The 24,136-nt window shown below is 49.8% G+C and overlaps 1 protein-coding gene across 1 annotated transcript in view; it reads right to left on the bottom strand.

The window, feature by feature from the left end:
- Nucleotides 1-6,640: 6,640 nt before the first annotated feature.
- pax7a (paired box 7a) overlaps nucleotides 6,641-24,136 on the bottom strand; it is a 273,084-nt gene continuing 255,588 nt past the window's right edge. Inside the window, exons 7-8 of the mRNA XM_085967556.1 lie at nucleotides 21,249-21,552; nucleotides 6,641-10,467 (exon numbers count right to left, since the gene is read on the bottom strand). Coding sequence (XP_085823682.1) covers nucleotides 10,352-10,467; nucleotides 21,249-21,552 — 420 coding nt within the window. The 3' untranslated portion in view covers nucleotides 6,641-10,351. The remainder of the gene's footprint in view (nucleotides 10,468-21,248; nucleotides 21,553-24,136) is intronic.

The following is a 24,136-nucleotide window of genomic DNA, read 5'->3' as shown; positions in this document are numbered from 1 at the left end:
CCATGGGCACTGACTCTCCCTGGGGTACAGGTTCCACAGGCACTGACTCTCCCTGGGGTACAGGTTCCACAGACACTGATTCTCCCTGGGGTATGGGTTCCACACACTGATTCTCCTTGGGGTATGGGTTCTACAGGCATTGACTCTCCCTGGGGTACGGGTTCCATGGGCACCGGCTGCCTTCTGGTGCCTATGACCACCGCAGCTCGCACGGTTCCTGCCCACTGTGTGTAAATGCTGATGTTGCAGGGGTGGGAGGTGATGGTGGAGGTGGGGAGTGGGGGATGGTGGGGGTGGAAGGGGCTGGGGGGGTGGGGGTGATGGTGGCGGGGTGGGGAGGTGATGGTGGGGGTTGGGAATGGGGGCCGGGTGCTTGGCTGATTTTCCTGCTGCCCGTCACTCTTGCACCTGCCAAGGCACCACCAACCTTATCTCTAGACGTTGTCTAGACTTGGCAATGACAATGGGGCACTGTCTCTACGGGCTGCGGGTCAGTGGGGTTGCGGAGCTGTGCCATATGCTGGATGGACACCTGCAGCACCAGCCTGGCCCAGCCAGTGACAGCAATAGTCAGCTCCACTCTCCGTCCTGCTTCCACAACCATAGTCCCGTACAAGCTTACAGCACAGGGAGAGCCGATTGTGTCTGTGCCAGCTCTTTGTTAGACCAATCCTAAACTAATCCCACTGCCCACTCTCCCCCCATAGCTCTGTGTCTTCTTCTGCTTCAAGTATTTATTCAATCTTCCCTTGAAAGATGTGTTGGTCTCTTCCTCAAATATTCCCTGTGGTAAATCATCCCATGCTCCAACAACCTGCTTTGTAAAGTAATTTCTCCTAACCTCTCTCCTCACCCTCTTAGAGGCAATTTTAACTTGATGAACCCTTGTCACTGACTCTCCAACCAGTGTTTTTCCCTATTCACTCAATCAAAACCCTTCAGAACTTTAGAAAAACCTCTGTTAAATCTCCTCTTAGCCTTCTCCGCTTCAAACATGTTCCCAACCTGACCTATGGGGATGGTGCACTGGAGGGGAAACCATCTCTTGCAGCAGCCATCAAAGCAGGGGTCAGGTGCTGGCCGGTTCTGTCTCTGGCTCGCAGCTGATGCCTACACATTGGGTTTCAGTTCCCTTCATTCTCGCCTGCCCCTCTCCTGCTTCAGTCTCGGCAAAGGCCTCCGAATGGCTGAGATGTCTTCCAAAGACTGTAAGAATTTATGTCCCCCTATACTGCCACTTCCCTTTAATTGCCCGCTTCCCTTTAAATTTCACTGACACACAATTAGTGTGGTCCCTGCACCTATCCAAATCTACACATGGGGCCGGCACAGACTCGATGGGCCAAATGGCCTCCTTCTGTGCTGTACTATTCTATGAATCTATGTAAATAGACTGACTATAAAAGTTGAATTCAATTACATTACCATTCTGATGGGATTTGAACCAGTTCTTACCTACTTAGAATTGAATTGGACCAATCCATGAAATAACCCCATTCTATCTCTATATTTTCAGCTTCTCTGTAATTATATTACTTGTAAATAAACTGTATACTAATTTTAGCCTGAATGCAATGGTCTAACAGTGAAGTATTTACCACCTTTCAGAGTGAGAGGACACCCCACGTGATCCCCACTACACTCTATCATAATTAAAGGGTAATTGGTGGTATTTTGCCACACTAACACACTCACTGCACACATGAGAGTGTAAGTTTTAGATTTTAGGAGACACAGGTCCGTCTATGAAAGTTGTACTTTGCAGTGAACACAATAAAGAGATGTCTTCCAATGTGATAATGACCAATGTGATAATGACCAGATAATCTGTTTATTAGTGATGTTGATTGAGGGATCAATATTGGCCCAGGACACTGGGGATAACTCCCCTGCTCTTTGCCATGGGATCTTTTACGTCCACCTGAGAGAGCAGATGGGGCCTCAGTTTAACATCTCATCCGAAAAATAGCACCTCGAACAGTGCAACACTCCCTCGGTACTGCACTAGGAGTGTCAGACTGAAGTTTGATGCTTGAGTCTCTGGGATAGGGCTTAAACCCACAACCTTCTGACTCAGCAGCAACAGAGCTACCGACTGAGCCCCAGCTATCACAGTTTCACTAGTGTTTTGAAATTTCCTGCCACAAGTCAGCAATTGGCTTTCTTTCTATTTAAAAAATATTTTTAACACTTTAAAGGGTGAAGTGTGGCCTCTTAACAAAAAGAACCATGGGAACATCTCTCATGACCACATCAACTGCGCCAGATAATCGGTTCGCAATTGTCCCTGTGCCGGGGAAGAATTTCTGATAGTGACTGTCCAACTGAACATAAATAGAGGTCAGTACATCACACAACACGGCACACAAAAACTGATGAAGCTGGAATCTAATCGAAGGGTTCGGGTGGTTTATATATAGAAAACGGATAACCGGGAATGAGTTACAGGCTGGAATTTAATCGAGGGGTTCGGGTGGTTTATTTATAGAATAACAGATACCCGGGAGTGAGTTACAGGCTGGAATCTAATCGAGGGGTTTGGGTGGTTTATATATAGAATAACAGATATCCGGGAGTGAGTTACAGGCTGGAATCTAATCGAGGGGTTCGGGTGGTTTATTTATAGAATAACACATACCTGGGAGTGAGTTACAGGCTGGAATCTAATCGAGGGGTTCGGGTGGGTTATATATAGAATAACAGATACCCGGGAGTGAGTTACAGGCTGGAATCTAATCGAGGGGTTTGGGTGGTTTATTTATAGAATAACAGATACCCGGGAGTGAGTTACAGGCTGGAATCTAATCGAGGGGTTCGGGTGGTTTATATATAGAATAACAGATACCCGGGAGTGAGTTACAGGCTGGAATCTAATCGAGGGGTTCGGGTGGTTTATATATAGAACAACAGATACCCGGGAGTGAGTTACAGGCTGGAATCTAATCGAGGGGTTCGGGTGGTTTATATATAGAATAACAGATACCCGGGAGTGAGTTACAGGCTGGAATCTAATCGAGGGGTTCGGGTGGTTTATATATAGAATAACAGATACCCGGGAGTGAGTTACAGGCTGGAATCTAATCGAGGGGTTCGGGTGGTTTATATATAGAACAACAGATACCCGGGAGTGAGTTACAGGCTGGAATCTAATCGAGGGGTTCGGGTGGTTTATATATAGAATAACAGATACCCGGGAGTGAGTTACAGGCTGGAATCTAATCGAGGGGTTCGGGTGGTTTATATATAGAATAACAGATACCCGGAAGTGAGTTACAGGCTGGAATCTAATCGAGGGGTTCGGGTGGTTTATATATAGAAAACGGATAACCGGGAGTGAGTTACAGGCTGGAATTTAATCGAAGGGTTTGGGGTGGTTTATATACAGAATAACAGATACCCGGGAGTGAGTTACAGGCTGGAATTATGCCATTGGTCATGGAGTGAACCTTTCTTGGGCTTCTGGCTGACACTCTGAACTCTGACCTGCGATGTCCACACCATTTTAGTCAGGTGTTTGCTGAATTTGTTTTTGGTGATGATCAATTTCATTGCATTCAGCGACTGATAAAATCCTTCCGTGTTACACACTTGCTGACTCAACCTCCTTGGCCACTCGCTGAGGGGTCAACTGGGGGTTGTTGCTTAATCGACCTCAAGCTGAGCCTCAAACCCCACATCCACCCCATGACCAACTTTGTCACTTCAAGGCTTGCCATTTCCTGCAACCCCCACTCCCCCTCCCGGCAGGTCCTCTCCAGCTCCCCCCACCCAGAGCCCACCTCACCCAATGTCCAGCCCACCCAGAGCCCACCTCACCCAATGTCCAACCCAGCCACCACCCAGAGACCACCCCACCCTACCCAGAGCCCGCTCCACCCAGAGCACACCCAACCCGGAGCCCGCTCCACCCAGAGCACACCCCACCCTACCCAGAGCCCGCTCCACCCAGAGCACACCCTACCCAGTGCCCGCTCCACCCAGAGCACACCCTACCCAGAGCCCGCTCCACCCAGAGCACACCCTACCCAGTGCCCGCTCCACCCAGAGCACACCCTACCCAGAGCCCGCTCCACCCAGAGCACACCCTACCCAGAGCCCGCTCCACCCAGAGCACACCCCACCCAGAGCCCGCTCCACCCAGAGCACACCCCACCCAGAGCCCGCTCCACCCAGAGCACACCCCACCCAGAGCCCGCTCCACCCAGAGCCCGCTCCACCCAGAGACCACCCCACCCAGAGCCCACCCCACCCACAGGTCTGCACTTCCCATCCACTTCTGCAACAGTCCTGTTCATCCATAGACAAAACTGTTGGGAGGAACAAGGGTGATGAAGCCTATCTGAATTTTGATTGCTGGGATCATGTCCCCTCACAGCCCCACTCCAAATACCAGGTTTGATGCTAAGTCACAAATGACATCCTATGGTAACTGTGACCATGGTAAACTCTCCCTCCTCATCCTTCTCGACCTGTCTGCAGCCTTTGACATGGTTGACCAGACCGTCCTCCTCCAACGCCTTTCCCCCACTGTCCAGCTGGGTGGGACTGCCTTCGCCTGGTTTCATTCCTATTTATCCAGTCGCAGCCAGAGAATCTCCAGCAATGGCTTCTCTTCCCCCTCCTGCTATCTCTGCAGTCCCTCAACGATCTATCCGTGGCCCCCTCCTATTTCTCATCTACATGCTGCTCTTCAGCGACATCATCCAAAAACTCATCAGGTTCCACATGTATGCTGCCGACACCCAGCTCTACCTCACCACCACCTCTCTCCTGAACCACCTCCCACCTTGCAGCCCCCATAAACTTGTGCTCATCCAAAACTCTGCTGCCTGGAGTCTAACTCGCACCAAGTCACCCATCACCCCTGTGCCCTCTGAGCTACAGTGGCACCCGGTCCACCAACGCCTCAATTTTAAAATTCTCATGCTGCTGTTCAAATCCCTCCATGGCCTCGTCCCCTCCCTATCCCTGTCACCTCCTCCAGCTGGTCTCTTTTAGTCACTACACCCCTGTACACTGGAATTCTCTCCCTGAAAATCTCCCCACGTTCAAAAATCCCGAGAAACTTCCCTCTCTGATCCAACTTTTCCACCTGACCGTCTCTCCAGCTTCCCCACGGTGGCCAGAACTCCAAAGCGTTTTGACTTGCCCTGCGAGATCTCTGCTCCTCCAATTCTGGCCTCTTGTGCAGCCCCGATTCCCATCGCTCCACCATTAGCAGCCCTGCCTTCAGCTGCCTGGGCCCTAAACTGGAATTCCCACCCTAATCCTCTCCGCCTCTCTCTCCTCCTGTAAGGCACTTACAACCTACCTCTTTGACCTGCCCTAATATCTCCACTTGTCTGATAATCACTCCTGTGAAACGCCTTGGGAAGTAAAGACGTGATTTAAATGCAAGTTGTTATCAGCACTCCTCTGAGAGGCTTGCAGTGATGCTGATTGTGTATGGAGTCTATCGTTGAGTCAGGAGGCTATGTGTTCTGAGCACTAAGAGTATCGGTTGTATGTTGGGATTTAACGGTCCAGAGCCGTGTCAGGTGGAGGTTTCTGGTGGTGCAGTAGCTTGAGCGACCTGTAGCGGTCAGTGGGGAGCACTGGTCAATCGCACACACCGTAAGAGCGTGAGCTTTCACATTCTCGATTGCATCATTAGTTGCTTTATGTTAAGTGCAGGATTTCCTCCATCCCTTGGGCAGCAGGTTCCCTCCACAGACAATGAGAGTCCAAACAGCATGTTCCGATAACCTGAGGTGCTTGGCAGCCTTTCCCCTATCTAGTCAATCCAACTTCATCTTACCTTATCTTCTCCCTCTCCTCCTGGTCCCAATGCCAGCTGTAGCTAAGCAGGTGGCACTCTTGCCTTCTGAGTTAGAAGGTTGTTGGTTCAAGCCCCCCTCCACAGACTTGAGCACAAAATCTTGGCTGACACTCCCAGTGCAGTACTGAGGGAGTGCCGCACTGCCGGAGGTGGTGTCTTTTGGATGAGACATCAAACTGAGGCCCCGTCTGCCCTCTCAGGTGAATATAAAAGATTTCATGGCACTATTCCGAAGAAGAGCAGTGGAATTCTCCCCGGAGTCCTAGCCAATATTTATCCCTTAACCAACATCACTAAAATAGATTATCTGGTCATTATCACATTGCTGTTTGTGGGAGCTTGCTGTGCAAAAATTGGCTGCTGCATTTCCTACATTACAACAGTGACTACACTTCAAAAAGTACTTCATTGGCTGTAAAGCTCTTTGGGACACCCCGAGGTTGTGAAAGGTGCTATATAAATGCAAGTCTTTCTTTCCTTGGCTCTTCATTCAATGTTATCCCTCTCTGTCCTGCCAACTCCTTCCCTCCCTCGGCCTTTGGTTCCTCCGCTGATCTAGAGACTTTGAAACACAAGATTGGTGTCACCGATTCACGACCTCCTGATTTATCTGACATTCTCTCATCAAGCTTGGCGCACTCTGAGCCTTGGGCACCTGGCTGGGTTTCTAATAAAGTCAAACCCTGCATCTCATGAAGCCCTGCGACTGAACCCTGCTTCCTTTCTCTGTACTTGTAGCCTTCTACCTCTGGCGGGACAGAGAGAGGGCACCTGACTCGGTGTTGGGGAGGGGCAGTCACACACACATACTCCTGGTGCTGGCTAGTTTCAGTTAACTTTTAATGAGATAACAATTATAGCAGGTTACAAAGCCAGACATCTACTGACTGTATGTAAATGCGAGTACAGGTTCCCATCTACTCTATAATTAACATCGTAGCAGAATAAATTATGCAGTGGTTTTATATACACACATGCTCAATCAAATTATAAGAAACAAGCACAGAAGCTAGGAGACTTATCGGGACAGGGGTCAGGGAAGGGAGGTGAGAGGTGAGTTGAAGGGTCTGTTAATGGTACAAGGATTTGCTAGACTGGGCATTTAATGGAAATATAAGGTGCCTTTGAGTGAGAGTATAGGGGCAAAGGCCTAACAATGAGGCTGGACTTGCCATAAGTCGACTCCCAGAGCTTGGGGCTTTAGATATTTGACCTTTATATACGACCGGCATGTTCATCAAAGTTACTTGTAGCTGCCAGTCATCTGCCCAGACTGCCACCGCAGTTGGATTTTACTGTCCACTGCGTCCTCCACCCGTCCCAGATTTAACCCATGAAGAACTGCAGTAAGGGTCACTCGCCCTGGAGTTTCCAGGAACTAAAGATTAATCTCCAGGACACGGCTGTGAGCAACAGCTGGGGAGAAATATCACAGAGGCGTTTGGAAATTGTGGGTTTTATTCATTTTCTTTCAACACTTTTGCTTGTTGGTTATAAAAATATTGGAGTGCGGGAAAAAAGGCTGCTGAACTGGGTGAGGCGGTTGGAGGCGGGATGTCACGTGGTGAAACCTCCTGGAGTTTGGCCAACCATAGTTGGCCACCCTCGATGGCACTGATGTCTATTTGTTCATTTCTGCTTCATTCCTTTAACCCCCAACTCAATAACAAAATCTCAGTTAAAAGTCGAGGGCAGGTATTCCACAAAAGCTCTTTGTTTTGGGGACCTGTTGTGAGCTGAGTGAGGATTTGGACGGCCCAGTGTGGGACTGAACCATTCCGATCTGAACATCCCAGGGTTTGAGCCCCCAGTCCGTGCTCATCTCAGCCAAGAGGCAGTGGGGGAGGGAACGAAGGAACAGGAGGAGCCCATTTAGTTCCCTATATGTTCTGCCATTCAATGAGATCATATGGGGGGGGGGGGCGTCTCCCTTTTATGGGGTTATTTTTAGAAAAGGATACCTGATTTGTGAATTTAAACAGATTTATTCGCAATAGCGGGAGTAATCATTTTTTTTAGGTATCAATCAACTGATTGGGTCATTTTAATCAAATTGATTTATGAATCTGTCATGGAGAAAGTCCCTGTAACCATACTACCATGGTGCCATAGATAAATGGATTGCAGGCCATAACTTAATGATCAGTGTCTTCCACAATAGGGCCTGGGGGGGGGGGGGGGGCTACAATTGGCCTCAGAAACCTTGAGTTGGGAGAGAAGGAATGAATGAGCTGGGATTTTCCCACTCCTGATCGCTATCCAGTGTGGCCCCCTGTTGGGAATTCTGAATGTTGGGGGAGGCCAGGACTGGGTTTGAGCTGTGATGGCCCTCGATGCCAAGTAGTCTGCTCAATGTTGGCACAGGACAAGCTGGCACAGGGTGGAGTTACAGAGGAGCTGCTGGGGTCAACAGGGAGCCGGGGACTTAAGGAGAGGAGGGGAGGGGAGAAAGCATTTTATTCCTGTCACAAAGCTGCCCTGTCCGATCACAGCTCTGGCTTTCCTGGGAATGAAACCCTCCCCAAGAGAGGGCAGTAGGTTTCAGACAGCACCTAATATTTCCGTTAAATACAGTCAGGACAGAAATGGGATTTAAAAAAAAATTCTTGTGACGAGTCTACAATACAAGTTACAGCATAGAAGGGAGGGGAGGGGGAAGAGAGGGGCTTGGGGAGAGAGAAAGAGTTATTCAGTATCTAACATGCCAAGAATGTCTATAGAATAGAATATTGGTAAAGTTCTGTCAATTTTTTTTTTAATTACAGTAAAATGCACGGAACCCAACTTCCTGCGACAGAAGATAAAAATCCTTTCTCATTTCAGCACCCGAAGAAGTGGAAAAGGACAAGCTGGGAGTTTTACCGAGTTACAGTACATTAAGAAACAGTGACTGTGGTCCCCAGGAGAGGGGATGGATCCATCATTACTGAGTGGAAATGGACACTGGAGGAATGTGATCTCGGATTGTCTGGGTGGGAGGGAGGGAGGGGGGTTCAAGCGAGAGCGGGGCTGTGAGGAGACAGCTCGACTAAAACCTCTTCATTCCGTTGGAGCACAGTCTGTGTAAAGAGCCCATGAACGTGCGATCTGGTAGCGTTCAGATCTCTTGCTGAAGTTCAAAGTCCTCTCGCGACCGGCCAACATTCCCGGTGTGCGGAATGGGAAAAACAAAACCCTCCTCCTGAGTTCATTTATTAATAAACAAATTGTTCTCGGAACTGCCAACTCGGTCCTTGCCAGCTCTCCCGCACCACCAGGTCGGAGATGAGAAACGCCACGAGTATTTCATTCTGAAATCGGGAATGTAGAACAGAGACAGAATACAGCCCAGATCCAGGGTCCAGGTTTAAACAGTGTGACTGACTCCAGGCCACTAACAGTGGGCACTCTCTCAAAAAATACATAGAATAGTCTTTTAGAAACAAACTACATGACAATTCAGTGCCAATCTGCTATACACTCATTTATATAAACAGTATAACCCTTGCTGTAGATCAATGCTGGAATGTTTGTGTATACTTTGAATCCCCACTGACCGTTAATAACTGACACTTTGTACAAATCAAGAGATGAAAATTTGTTTGAGTAAATCACGCACACATTAACTTTCCCTTCCCACCCCCACAAACAAATTCCGAGCTGCTCCACCTTGCTTTGTTCCCATTTGTCACAGGTCCTGTATCACAGGCTCAGGGTTCCTGCAAAAACAGGCTCCTTAATATCTGGCGCTTTTAAACTCAGTCTTTTTTTTCCCCCTCCTCTTCTTCTCAAAGATCAAATCTGTCCTTTCAACAAAGGTTGAAACTTCTGTGCGGTCTATTTTGAATCGTTGTTGAGGCGGTGTGTGAGTGGGTGAGGCCGGTGCTGAAATGCCCCACCGACGCGTTAGCGGGGATTTGAAAACAGAATTCCCAGCCGGAGCCTTTTTGCTTCTCGCGCGTTCAGGTCCAGACAGTCGCACCGCTTGATACTGAGCTGCCGAGAGTTTCCAGTGGTGAGGAGCGAGTCGGCCCAGGATGTTCCAAGTGTTCCGGTTTGGAATGTGACCTTTTCTCTTTGCTCTGGGGAGGATCGACCCAGCAAGTACAGCCACTGCCCTCAGTCCGCAGCCCGCGTAGGTTTTTTGTTTTACTGCCGGTGCCCGTAACCGGGGGTGAGGTGGCCACAGAGCCTCGCTGCCTCCGCGGGATCAGTCTCTCGCGGGCAAAGCGGGAATGAAATTTCAACAAAAAAACACACTGTCACAAACCATCGAAGGAGCTGTACAATTTTACAGGGACAATTCTCGACCGTAAGCATCAAGCTTAAGGGCGGTGGCCTGGGCCAAGGAATACATGGTGTATGGTACGTCTGAGGGTGTGGCAGAGGGCACTGGAAGTTCGACAGCGGAGGCCAAGCTCTCCTCTAGAATTGCCCCCACAATGTCTCAGCCCCAGTTGTAGCCGTTTGTCACACACACCAGGCGACTCTTGCTCTCTCTTGTTGTTTTGTTGTTTTTTTTGCTCCGTGAGGTTTCGCTGTCCTGGGACGGCCTCAATAAGCTTGTCCCGTCTCGACCTGCAGCAACCCCAGAACAGCGGAATGCTCGCTCAACTTCATCCGCCTCTGTGTGGACAGGCTCACGTTCTTGGTCAGGTAGTCGACTGCACCTTGGAAAAAACACAAAATCCAACAGGATAAATACACGCAAACCAGGGGTCTCTCTCTCTCTCTCTCCTCTCATTGTTACCCCTTCCCCCTTCAACAACAACAACTTGCATTTATAAAGCACCTTTAACGTAGTAAAATGTCCCAAGTCGCTTCACAGGAGCGTAAATCAGACAAAACATTTGACACCGAGCCACATAAGGAGATATTAGGACAGGTGACCAAAAGCTTGGTCAAAGAGGTAGGTTTTAAGGAGCATCTTAAAGGAGGAGAGAGAGGCGGAGAGGTTTAGGAATGGAATGCCAAAGCCTAGGACCTAGACTGCTGAAGGCACGGCCGCCAATGGTGGGGGCAAAGGGAGTGGGGGATGCAAAGAGGCCAGAATTTGAGGAACGCAGAGATCTTGGAGGGTTGTAGGGGGTTATAGAGAAAGGGAGGGGCGAGGCCATGGAGGGAAATGTTTTCCCTGCCAGTACTTCGCCTAAGGGTTCACTCTTCATTTGTGAATGAAGTGCCGTTGGGCTATTTAACCATGAGGCAACACCCATCCTGTCCTCACCAACAGGGGTCACTAGACGGCGATCAGGAGCAGCAAGCCGGTCTGACCTTTCCCTTCTCTCTCTAACCCGGGGGCACTGACACCGAGTGCGAAACCCCAAATACTGTCACCGCTGAGATCAGCTAGCTCAGCACAGGCCGGGATCAAACCACACGAGGTGGGGTATTTACACTCTGAGCCATTGAGAGCGGGGTTCGAATGCTGGAGAACAATAAAGCACACTGGTGGCTCAAGTAGTTCCAATCGTTAACTGATGGACTACCTGTGGTGACCTGCAATTCAGCATTAAACCTACGGTCTAGTAACAGAAATACACAATAAAACAACAAATAAAGACTCTTCTCCTGTCCCCCATTACACTCAAAGGGTTATTTTTTGGGACTGGAATTTAGAGTTGTGTTAAAGTTAAGAGTGTGGGGAGCGTCAAGGCCTAGACTTCAGGCTTCAGGTGACGCAGTCCTGTATTTAAATGTGCTCTCTTGATTCACGTTGGATAATCTTTGCTTTCTGTTCATTAACTCTCCATTTACTCTGCCAATAACTGTTCTGTGCGAGCTGGCACACCAGACAATCACTCCTGATAAATAAACAACATTTTCAGCGTGAAGCTCTCGTCATCTCTCTGCCCCAAAGGGGGGAGCGGTGTTCGATGGAAAGCCTTATTACCGAGCTGTCATTTCCATTTAAATTCACTTCATGGTCTTGCACAAAGTCTTTGATATTCCTTGGCACCAGTCTGGAGATAGGGGATTGGCTAATTAATACACTGAGCATGCTCGGTGGCCCAGTGAGCGCACCATGGAAGGACGACACCTCATGGCTCCCAGCAGGCCCTTCTTCCCAATGGACGAGTTACCCGTGACCTTTGAACAGTGGCTCGGGAAGATCTGTTGGCTAGACTAAATCATTCAGAGTCCAGCTAAGGATTTGTTCTTCAATCCTCTTCATATCATTTGTGTCCAGTATGGGTTATGGGATGTCTGGGTTCAGACTGCGGTTATGGGATGTCTGGGTTCAGACTGCGGTTATGGGATGTCTGGGTTCAGACTGTGGTTATAGAGTGTCTGGGTTCGGACTGTGGTTATGGGATGTCTGGGTTCGGACTGTGGTTATGGGATGTCTGGGTTCAGACTGTGGTTATGGGATGTCTGGGTTCGGACTGTGGTTATGGGATGTCTGGGTTCGGACTGTGGTTATGGGATGTCTGGGTTCAGACTGTGGTTATGGGATGTCTGGGTTCAGACTGGTTATGGGATGTCTGGGTTCAGACTGCGGTTATGGGATGTCTGGGTTCAGACTGGTTATGGGATGTCTGGGTTCAGACTGGTTATGGGATGTCTGGGTTCAGACTGTGGTTATGGGATGTCTGGGTTCAGACTGTGGTTATGGGATGTCTGGGTTCAGACTGCGGTTATGGGATGTCTGGGTTCAGACTGCGGTTATGGGATGTCTGGGTTCAGACTGTGGTTATGGGATGTCTGGGTTCAGACTGGTTATGGGATGTCTGGGTTCAGACTGGTTATGGGATGTCTGGGTTCAGACTGTGGTTATGGGATGTCTGGGTTCAGACTGGTTATGGGATGTCTGGGTTCAGACTGATTATGGGATGTCTGGGTTCAGACTGTGGTTATGGGATGTCTGGGTTCAGACTGCGGTTATGGGATGTCTGGGTTCAGACTGTGGTTATGGGATGTCTGGGTTCAGACTGTGGTTATGGGATGTCTGGGTTCGGACTGTGGTTATGGGATGTCTGGGTTCAGACTGCGGTTATGGGATGTCTGGGTTCAGACTGCGGTTATGGGATGTCTGGGTTTAGACTGCGGTTATGGGATGTCTGGGTTCAGACTGCGGTTATGGGCTGCCTGGGTTCAGACTGTGGTTATGGGATGTCTGGGTTTGGGCTGCGGTTATGGGATGTCTGGGTTCAGACTGTGGTTATGGGATGTCTGGGTTCAGACTGTGGTTATGGGATGTCTGGGTTCAGACTGTGGTTATGGGATGTCTGGGTTCAGACTGTGGTTATGGGATGTCTGGGTTCAGAGTGCGGTTATGGGATGTCTGGGTTCGGACTGTGGTTATGGGATGTCTGGGTTCAGACTGTGGTTATGGGATGTCTGGGTTCAGAGTGCGGTTATGGGATGTCTGGGTTCGGACTGTGGTTATGGGATGTCTGGGTTCAGACTGTGGTTATGGGATGTCTGGGTTCAGACTGTGGTTATGGGATGTCTGGGTTCAGACTGTGGTTATGGGATGTCTGGGTTCAGACTGTGGTTATGGGATGTCTAGGTTCAGACTGTGGTTATGGGATGTCTGGGTTCAGACTGTGGTTATGGGATGTCTGGGTTCGGACTGTGGTTATGGGATGTCTAGGTTCAGACTGTGGTTATGGGATGTCTGGGTTCAGACTGTGGTTATGGGATGTCTGGGTTCAGACTGCGGTTATGGGATGTCTGGGTTCAGACTGTGGTTATGGGATGTCGGGGTTCAGAGTGCTGTTATGGGATGTCTGGGTTCAGACTGTGGTTATGGGATGTCTGGGTTCAGACTGTGGTTGTGGGATCTCTGGGTTCAGACTGTGGTTATGGGATGTCTGGGTTCAGACTGCGGTTATGGGATGTCTGGGTTCAGACTGTGGTTATGGGATGTCTGGGTTCAGACTGTGGTTGTGGGATCTCTGGGTTCAGACTGTGGTTCCGCCCTCTGTCTGAATTGTACCGAGAACGAGCTATTCCAGCGTTACTCGAGGTAACAAGGCTGAGGATGGTGACTCCACGCTGGGACCATCAGTCTGAGATCCTGGGGGCCTCTTACAGGCCCAGATGTCAAACAGCAGATGGGGGCCCATAACAAGAGTCGACTGCGCCACAGTGGAACAGTAGTGAGTGTACATCGGGGCTTCACCAATGGGGGAGAACATTCAAGGAAGAGCCATTCCTAGTGACAAGTCCATACAGCAAGTGGCTGGGGAGGACCCTGGCTGCAGAGCAGGTCTGTGCTGAGTTTGCACTTTGAAGATTATTGACAAAAAAGCTGGGAGGTGGGGGATAAGGAGAATGCACTGCCTGAAAGAGCGGTGGAAGCAGATTCAATAGTAACTTTCAAAAGGGAATTGGATAAATACTTGAAGGGGAAACATTTGCAGGACTATGGGGAAAGAGCAGGGGGGAGTGGGGCTAATTGGAGAGCTCTACCAAAGAGCTGGAACAGACACGATGGGCTGAATGGCTTCCTTCTGTGCTGTATCATTCTATTGGTTGGTAACTGGTTGGGAGGCAGGAGACAGAGAGAAGGATAATGGGTTCGTTCTCTGATTGGCAGGATGTGACAAGTGGTGTTACCCAGGAATCTGTAGAAACATAGAAACATAGGAGAAGGAGTAGGCCATTTGGCCCTTCGAGCCTGCTCCACCATTCAATTCGATCATGGCTGATCCTCTATCTCAATACCATATTCCCGCTCTCTCCCCATACCCCTTGACGCCTTTTGTGTCTAGAAATCTATCTATCTCCTTCTTAAATATATTCAGTGACTTGGCCTTCTGTGGTAGAGAATTCTACAGGTTCACCACCCTTTGAGTGAAGACATTTCTCCTCATCTCAGTCCTAAATGTCCTACCCCGTATCCTGAGATTGTAACCCCTCGTTCTAGACCCCCCCAGCCAGGGGGTACTGAGGCCTCAGCTTTTCACCATATATATTAATGACTTGGATGATGGAATAAAGCATTGTATATCTAAGTCTGCAGGTGACACTAAATTAGGAGGCATAGTAAGTTGTGTGGATTGGAGAAGGAAGTTACAAAGGGACATAAACAGACTATGAGATGGAGTTCAATATTGGGATGTGCGAGGTTATCCACTTTGGGTCTCAGTAAGACAAATCGGAATACTTAGCTGTGGAGGAGCAAAGAGATTTGGGTGTCCATGTGCACAAATCACTAAAAGCTAGTAGACGGGTAGAAAAAATAATCAAAAAGGCTACTGGAATGTTGGTCTCTATCTCAAAGGGGCGAAAGTCTTGCTTCAGTTGTTCAGAGCCTTGGACAGTCCTCAGCTGGAGCACTGCGTTCAGCTTCAGACACTGTACCTCGGGAAGGATACATTGGTCTTGGAGGGTGTGGAGCGCAGATTCAGCAGAATGATACCGGGATTTAGAGGGTTAAATTATGAGGACAGATTGCATAAACTTGGGTTGTATTCCCTTGAGTTTAGAGGGTTGAAGGATGATCCAATCAAGGTGTTTAAAATAATAAAAGGATTTTCAAGACAGGGGTCGATAGATTTTGGATAGGTAAGGGTATCAAGGGAAATGGAGCTAAGGCGGGTAAATGGGGTTCAGGTGCAGATCAGCCATGATCTAATTGAATGGCAGAGCAGGCTCGAGGGGCTGAGGGGCCTCCACCTGTTCCTATGGTTCCTGCTCCTGATCAAGGTCCAGGGACCCCTACTGGAAGGGATGTGTCTGTGTGGACATTGGTTGAGGACAGAAATCGGACTCAGCAGTGACGCCCCCACAGTTAAATAGTCCTGCCGACAGTCAAGTGTAGGTTTTCTGATTGGCGATATTTTAACTGTGCTACTACTGGTGTTTAAATAAGATCAACTGTAAAATTCAGCCTGACACGTGAAAATTGACCTCTTGGGTGAGGGGGCGGGTGTTTGTGGAAGTGTGTAAGCAGCACCTCGAGGAGAGGGGGAGGGAAATCAACAGATCAAGAAGGAGTTACAGGCTTCAGCACGACTTCAGGTTCCCAATACGTGTACAAGAGCTTTGCTCCTGGGGGATGGGATGGGGGCTGTGAGTGGGTGAGGACCCCCGGGTTGTGTCGCAGGCTTTTGGGAAGCACTCCAGTCTGAGTCTGCAGTGTATGTGTACAGGAGCAGAGAGACCTGGGGTGGACGTACACAACACTGAAAGCGGCAGCACAAGTTGAGAAGACTCTTAAAAAGGCAGACGGGATCCTTGGCTTTATAAATAGAGGAGTCGAGTACAAAAGCAAGGAAGATATGCTAAACCTTTATGAAACGCTGATTAGGCCCTAGCTGGAGTATTGTGGCCAATTCTGGGAACCGCACTTTAGGAAGGATGTCAAGGCCTTGGAGAGGGTGCAGAGGAGATTGGTGCCAGGGATGAGGGACTTCAGTTATGCGGAGAGGCTGGAGAAGCTGGGATTGTTCTCTTTAAACGAGAAGGTTAAGGGAAGATTTAATTGAGGTTTTCAAAATTTTTGAGGGGTTTTGACAGTGTAGATAGGGAGAATCAGTTTCCACTGACAGGAGGGTCGGTAACCAGAAGACACAGATTTAAGGTAATTGGCAAAAGAACCAGTGGGGGGGGGGGGATGAAGAGAATTTTTTTTACGCAGCGAGTTGTTATGATCTGGAATGCACTGCCTATAAGGGTGGTGGAAGCAGATTCAATAGTAACTTTCAAAAAGGAATTGGATAAATACCTGAAAAGGACAAATTTGCAGGGCTATGGGGAAGAGGGGAGTGAGACTAATTGGGGAGCTCTTTCAAAGAGCCGGCACAGGCACGACGGGCCGAATGGCCTCCTTCTGTGCTGTAAGATTCTATGAGAATTCTGAACTAAATTAGCCGAGCTGTATTCAGCCTGCACACAGGCCGCACATAAAGGGTGTGACTGACACCTCGCCCCCGGGCACTCGTTATTGGCAATATACGATCGCAGTATTTATTCGAGATTTATATCAACTACACATGTCCGTTCACATCCAGAGGCAAGTGTGGGGAGGTCAGAGGTCGCTGCACGCGCTCGGTGAAAGGGAAAGCTGCTATTGATCCAGCCAGCTCCTGCAGAAGGTTTCAATTTAACGGCAGGAGCTAAAGACATTAGGAGCGGCTGCGGAGAGAGCGTGGAGAATCACGAGCTGGGGTCGGAAAGGACAGTAGAAGGGCAGGACAGCGAGGACGGAGGGGGTAGGGAAGGAAGAACCTCTGAACCCATCGAGCACAAGGGCTGTGTGACCAGGAAGCCGTTATTAGTTTAACAGCCGAGTCCGCAAACAGCAACTGGCCAGTGTGATTAGCAGTCTCCATTCCTGTCTGTGGGACGCTTTTGTCTTCGTAACTTTAGCATCAAATTCTTATCGGATTCAAAACCTAACTTCTAACCTGTCAGCAACTTTCTCTTGTGGGGAAGCTTTTAAACAAATGGAAACGCTTTGCGGCTTCAACGATTGGTTTCAGTGAATGTTCAGCTTTGTACCTAGAGATTGCTCTCTCTTCCCACCTCTCTCTCTCTCCCCCCCCCTCTCTTCCTCTCACCCCTCTGTCTCTCTCTCTCTCACTCTCACACTCCAAAGGGGGAGGAAGGCTGACAAACAATCACCCTTCAAAGTGCCCTCACTGCAGCATTCCAGAACACATCACAGCTCCGATATAACAAACCCCCACTGTAACACTCTCCGATGTAACACACCACTCACTGTAACACTCTGATATACCCCACACCACTCACTGTAACACACTGATATACCCCACACCACTCACTGTAACACACTTTTGTATAACACAGCCCTCACTGTAACACTCGGATATAACACACCCCTCACTGTAACACTCTCTGATATAACACACCCCTCACTGTAACACTCTTATATACTCGACACCCCTCACTGTAACACTCTGATATAACACACGCCTCACTGTAACATTCTGATATAACACACCACTCACTGTAACACTCTCTGATATAACACACCCCTCACTGTAACACTCTCTGATATAACACACCCCTCACAGTAACACTCTCTGATATAACACACCTCTCACTGTAACACTCTCTGATATAACACACCCCTCACTGTAACACTCTTATATACTCGACACCCCTCACTGTAACATTCTGATATAACACACCACTCACTGTAACACTCTGATATAACACACCCCTCACTGTAACACTCCGATATAACACACCCCTCACTGTAACACTCCGATATAACACACCCCTCACTGTAACACTCTCTGATATAACACACCCCTCACTGTAACACTCTCCGATATAACACACCACTCACTGTAACATTCTGATATAACACATCCCTCACTGTAACACTCCGACATAACACACCCCTCACTGTAACACTCTCTGATATAACACACCCCTCACTGTAACACTCTCCGATATAACACACCCCTCACTGTAACACTCTTCGATATAACACACCTCTCACTGTAACACTCAGATAACACACCACTAACTGTAACACTCTCTGATATAACACACCCCTCACTGTAACACTCTCCGAAATAACACACCCCTCACTGTAACACTCTGATATAACACACCCCTCACAGTAACACTCTCCGATATAACACACCCCTCACTGTAACACTCTGATATAACACAGCCCTCACTGTAACACTCTTATATAACACACCCTCACTGTAACACTCTGATATAACACAGCCCTCACTGTAACACTCTGATATAACACACCCCTCACTGTAACACTCTGATATAACACACCCCTCACTGTAACACTCTTATATAACATACCCCTCACTGTAACACTCTCTGATATAACACACCCCTCACTGTAACACTCTCCGATATAACACACCCCTCACTGTAACACTCTTCGATATAACACACCTCTCACTGTAACACTCAGATAACACACCACTAACTGTAACACTCTCTGATATAACACACCCCTCACTGTAACACTCTCCGAAATAACACACCCCTCACTGTAACACTCTGATATAACACACCCCTCACAGTAACACTCTCCGATATAACACACCCCTCACTGTAACACTCTGATATAACACAGCCCTCACTGTAACACTCTTATATAACACACCCTCACTGTAACACTCTGATATAACACAGCCCTCACTGTAACACTCTGATATAACACACCCCTCACTGTAACACTCTGATATAACACACCCCTCACTGTAACACTCTTATATAACATACCCCTCACTGTAACACTCTGATATAACACACCCCTCACTGTGACAGGATTTAGCTCACGAGCTATTGATTACATTGTCCCATTGATTACAAAGTCTGTGTGTTGTATCAGTCTGGATGTGCCGAGATGTATTGAAGTTCACTGTCAGATTTCTGACCCTGCACAGGGTCAGTTTCCGAGATATTTCCAATGTTCTGAACGATGTTTCTGTGGCAGCAGGCGGTGGTGACACAGAGCGGGAAGAAAATGAAGGAATCGGAGTTTTGAGCCCAGCTTTACATTCAAATCTTCTTCCTTGAACAGAGGCCTAACCAATCCCCATCCACCACCACCCTCCACGGCCTGGCTGAACTTGTTCTCACAGTGAACAACTTCTCCTTTGACTCCACTCACTTCTTCCAAATTAAAGGTGTTGCTATGGGAACCCCCATGGGCCCTAGCTATGCCTGCCTTTTTGTGGGATATGTGGAACATTCTTTGTCCCAGTCCTACTCCGGTCCTCTCCCTCACCTCTTTTTCCGGTACATTGATGATTGTATCGGTGCCGTTTCTGCTCTCGTCCAAACTGGAAAATTTCATCAACTTTGCTTCCAATTTCCACTCTTCCCTTGTCTTCACATCGTCCATCTCCAATTCTTCCCTTCCCTTCCTCGACTTCCCTGTATCCATTTCTGGGGATAGGCTATCGACCATTATCCACTATAAGCCTACTGCCTCCCACAGTTACCTGGACTACACTTCCTCCCACCCCGCTTCCTGTAAGGACTCTATTCCATTCTCCCAGTTTATCCATCTCTGTCGAATCTGTTCTGATGATATCATCTTCCATACCAGTGCTTCCGATATGTCTTCCTTTTTCCTCAAATGAGGATTCACCTCCACCGTGGTTGACATGGCCCTCGTGTCTGTTCCATTTCCTGCACTTCCGCTCTCACCCCTTCCCCTCCCTCCCAGAACCACAAGAGGATTCCCCTCGTCCTCACCTTTCACCTGTCCTTCATCCTCCAGCGCGATCCCTCCCCTTTCAGCATTGTGAAGGGACCGTTCCCTGCGCAGCACCCTGGTCCACTCCTCAATCACCCCCAACAACCCCTCCCTTCTCACAGCACCTTCCCGTGCAAGCGCAGGAGATGCAACACCTGCCCTTTTACCTCCACTATCCAGGGCCCCAAACACTCCTTCCAGGTGAAACAGCGATTTACTTGTACTTCTTGCAAACTAGTCTACTGTATTTGCTGCTCACGATGCAGTCTCCTCTACATTGGGGAGACCAAACTCAGGTTGGATGACCGCTTTGAGGAACACTTCCGTTCAGTCCGCAAGCGTGACCCCGAGCTTCCGGTCGCCTGTCACTTTAATTTTCCGCTCCACTCCCACTCTGACCTCAGCCTCCTACACTGTTCCAATGAAACTCAACGTAAGCACTCGATTAGGCACTTTACAGCCTTCTGAACTCAACATTGTGTTCAACAATTTCAGATCGAAACCTCTGCCCCCATTTTTTTGGACAGCAACTGTTGGTAATGATTGTGCGATTCCCTTTTACACATCTGCTAGAGCAATCTTTTGTTTCTTTACTTGTCCCATTACCATCCCCTTTTGCCTTGCTCCATCATCCCTTTTGTCATTTAATCTCTCCTGCCCTCCACCCTATCACAGACCTTCCCTTTGTTCTTTCCTCCCCTCTGTACTTGCTTGAAACCTGTTACATCTCCAACTTTTTCCAGTTCTGACGAAGGGTCATCAACCTGAAACGTTAACTCTGTTTCTCTCTTCACAGATGCTGCCTGACCTGCTGAGCATTTCCACCATTTTCTGTTTTTATTTCAGATTTCCAGCATCTGCAGTATTTTGCTTTTGTTTTACGTTCGAAGCGGTTTTTTCCGATTCCTGCTCCATCGCTGTGGCCTGTGCCTTTAGTTTCAGGGCCCTCCAGTAATTCACCCAACAAGTCATGCCTCCTCTGTCAGCCTGGCCAGGCAGCGTTGACTGGGAGTTCACCAGCTCAAAGCCCATTGTGTCCTCACCCTGTCCAGCAGAGGTCACTGATAGTGATCAGGAAAGGGGGTTTGGAGCATATTCCTCCCTCCTTAACCCAAGGGCACTGAGGATAATTGCAGTGCCCCTAATGCTCCCTTTTGGCTGAGATTGACGCACAGACGAAGGATCAAACCCAGGCTTCCCTGCTGTGTGTGTGACACGAGGCACCATTCCCCCCACCGCCCCCGGTTACTGCCCTCCTCCCTGGAGGTGCTTCCAGCAGGCGATGCTTACTCTGTCCATACTGGGCGTACTGGTAGCCGGGCACAGGGTCCATGCTGTATCCAGATGTGCTGTAGGCGGGCGTGCAGTAGGACTGGGAGCTGGGCAGGCTCTCCACGCCCTTGATGGAGTCGGAGCGCTGGCTGCAGCTGGCGGAGAGCGGGTTGGAGGTGTCCAGGCTCCCGTGCATGGGGGAGATGGAGAAGTCATGCTGCGGCTGAGTGGGGACTGCTCCGGGATTGCTCAGGATACTCATCACCTGTGGGAGAGAGAGAGAGGTTAATGGAGAGAGAGGAGACTGGGCTTCCAGCATGAGCTGGGGAGAGGGGAAGACCGAGAGGGGCGTAAAGAGGGGAAGGAGGTTAGAGGGGCAGAGGGGGAGGGGGTTAGAGGGGGGGCGAGAGGGGGATGGGAGGGGCAGAGGAGGGGGTGAGAGGGGAGGGGGTGAGAGGGTGATGGGAGGGGCAGAGGAGGGGGGTGAGAGGGGGAGGGAGTTACAGGAGGTAAGAGGGGGATGGGAGGGGGGTAAGAGGGGGATGGGAGGGGGGTAAGAGGGGGATGGGAGGGGGGTAAGAGGGGGATGGAAGGGGCAGAGGAGGGGTGAGAAGGGGAGGGGTGAGAAGGGGAGGGGGAGAAGGGGAGGGAGGGGGTGAGAAGGGGAGGGAGGGAGGGGTGAGAAAGGGAGGGAGGGAGTGAGAAAGGGAGGGAGGGGTGGGGAGGGAGGGAGGGGGTGAGAAGGGGAGGGGTGAGAAGGGGAGGGAGAGGGAGAGAGGAGGGAGGGGGTGAGAAGAGGAGGGAGGGGTGAGAAAGGGAAGGAGGGGGTGAGAAGGGGAGGGAGGGGTGAGGAGGGGAGGGAGGGGTGAGAAGGGGAGGGAGGGAGGGGGTGAGAAGGGGAGGGAGGGAGGGGGTGAGAAGGGGAGGGAGGGGAAGGGAGTGATAAGGGGAGGGAGGGGGTGATAAGGGGAGGGAGGGGTGAGAAGAGGAGGGAGGGGTGAGAAGGGGAGGGAGGGGGAGGGAGTGATAAGGGGAGGGAGGGGGTGAGTGGGGGAGAGGGGATGAGTGGGGGGAGGGGACGAGGGAGGTTGGAACCCTTAGTTTTTCAAAAAAAAGATGTAGCCCCAGCCCTGTCCAACCAGTTGGCTGTTTGGGAGCGCTGTTTATGTCAGTTCTCTAGGCTCCAGGGCCCCTGCTCTTGATCTCCATCCAGTGACTCGTGAGTGCAGTTTGGGTGAGGAGAGGATCAGGCGATGTGTGGATAAGGTGAGGAGAGGGGGGTGAGGATAGGGGAGATGTGGATAGGATGGGGATGGGGGGTGGGGACAGGGGAGATGTGGATCGGATGGAGATAGTGGGGTGGGGATGTGGAATGTGGGTGGGGTGGGGTGCGGGTGGTTGGGACAGTGACGTGTCGCCTAAAAACTATTTTCTGACTTGGAGCTTGGGAAGAACAAGAGAGAAAAGTTGAGAGGAGAATCGACGATCCTTGGCTGAGACACAAGATGCACAGTACACCCGCACACAGCTGTACAGGCTACAGAGTAAGTGTGAGGGAGGCAGCGGGCGCCGACCCCAAACTGTGGCGGGAATGATCACCTTTCACTTCACGTTTGGCGAATATTGAAAACACGGAGCACAGGCTGTCCTCATGGTGGCAGTGTCGACACAGTGATCAAACCCACTGAGCAAAACACCAGCCCACTGAGCAAAACACCAGCCCACTGCCAACTTTACACCAAAATACAAGTTAATGATCCCATTAAACACAGATCATCCTCAGTCAGGGAAGTAAACTTAAAAAAAAAACATGCTAGCCACGGCCGGTCGGTTCGCCTCCCCTCCCCCGATGGGAATGTGTAAAGCGAGGTCGATGGGTCCTGAACAGAAATCAGAAAGTGTGTAACATCTGCAATGCTTTATCTGATGGGCACTGGGTGGGGGGCAGTGGGAGCTCTGAGCTGCTCGGCTGTCAATCACAGAGACTGACAGGGCTCCTCAGAAATCAGAAACAGACTGCAGTGATTACTGGAGCTAGACGGAGCTGCTTTGCTCCCTGATCAAGGCTCTGCTCTGAGAACTTTCTGCAGCCTGGGACGCTGGCTGCTCCGTGGACTGGGGAGGATGGCGTTTGATAGAAATCCAAGAGGTAAGGCTAAACACAGCGTCTCACTGAAAGATACGCAAGGCACCCTCGGGGCATCTCGCACTTTCCCTGCGAGATAAGTCATTCTTTGAGGGAAAAAAAAGTAATTAATTCTGGCAACTTCAGAGCCAACAGCCTCAGGGAGTGCTAATCCCACAGGGACCATTACTTAACCCACACAAACAGCCCTGGCTGTTAAACAACAAGCTATCTGTTCCACTTACATGTGCTCCTGCTAAAGAGGAGTCTCACTGTCAGGACCCCTTTTAAAGAGGGAGTCTCACCGTCAGGACCCCTTTTAAAGAGGGAGTCTCACTGTCAGGACCCCTTTTAAAGAGGGAGTCAGTAACAGGGCGGAGGGGTTACTGCGTGACAGTGTGAGGGAGCTGGATTATCACCAGCAGAGATACAGTCAGTAACACAGGGTGCTGGGAGAGAGGTTACTGAGTGACAGTGTGAGGGAGCTGGATTAACATCAGTAGAGATACAGTCAGTAACACAGGGTGCTGGGGGAAGGGTAACTGAGTGACAGTGTGAGGGAGCTGGATTAACATCAGTAGAGATACAGTCAGTGACACAGGGCACTGGGGGAGAGGTAACTGAGTGACAGTGTGAGGGAGCTGTATTATCATCAGTAGAGATACAGTCAGTGACACAGGGCGCTGGGGGTGAGGGGTTACCGAGTGAGTGTGAGGGAGCTGGATTAACATCAGTAGAGATACTGTCAGTGACAGAGCACTGGGGGAAAGGTAACTGAGTG

This window comes from Somniosus microcephalus, chromosome 25, assembly GCF_052327205.1.
Source record: "Somniosus microcephalus isolate GS21.2 chromosome 25, FLI_Smic_1.0, whole genome shotgun sequence".
NCBI classification, from domain to species: domain Eukaryota; kingdom Metazoa; phylum Chordata; class Chondrichthyes; order Squaliformes; family Somniosidae; genus Somniosus; species Somniosus microcephalus.
This window is presented reverse-complemented; position numbering and strand designations above follow the sequence as displayed.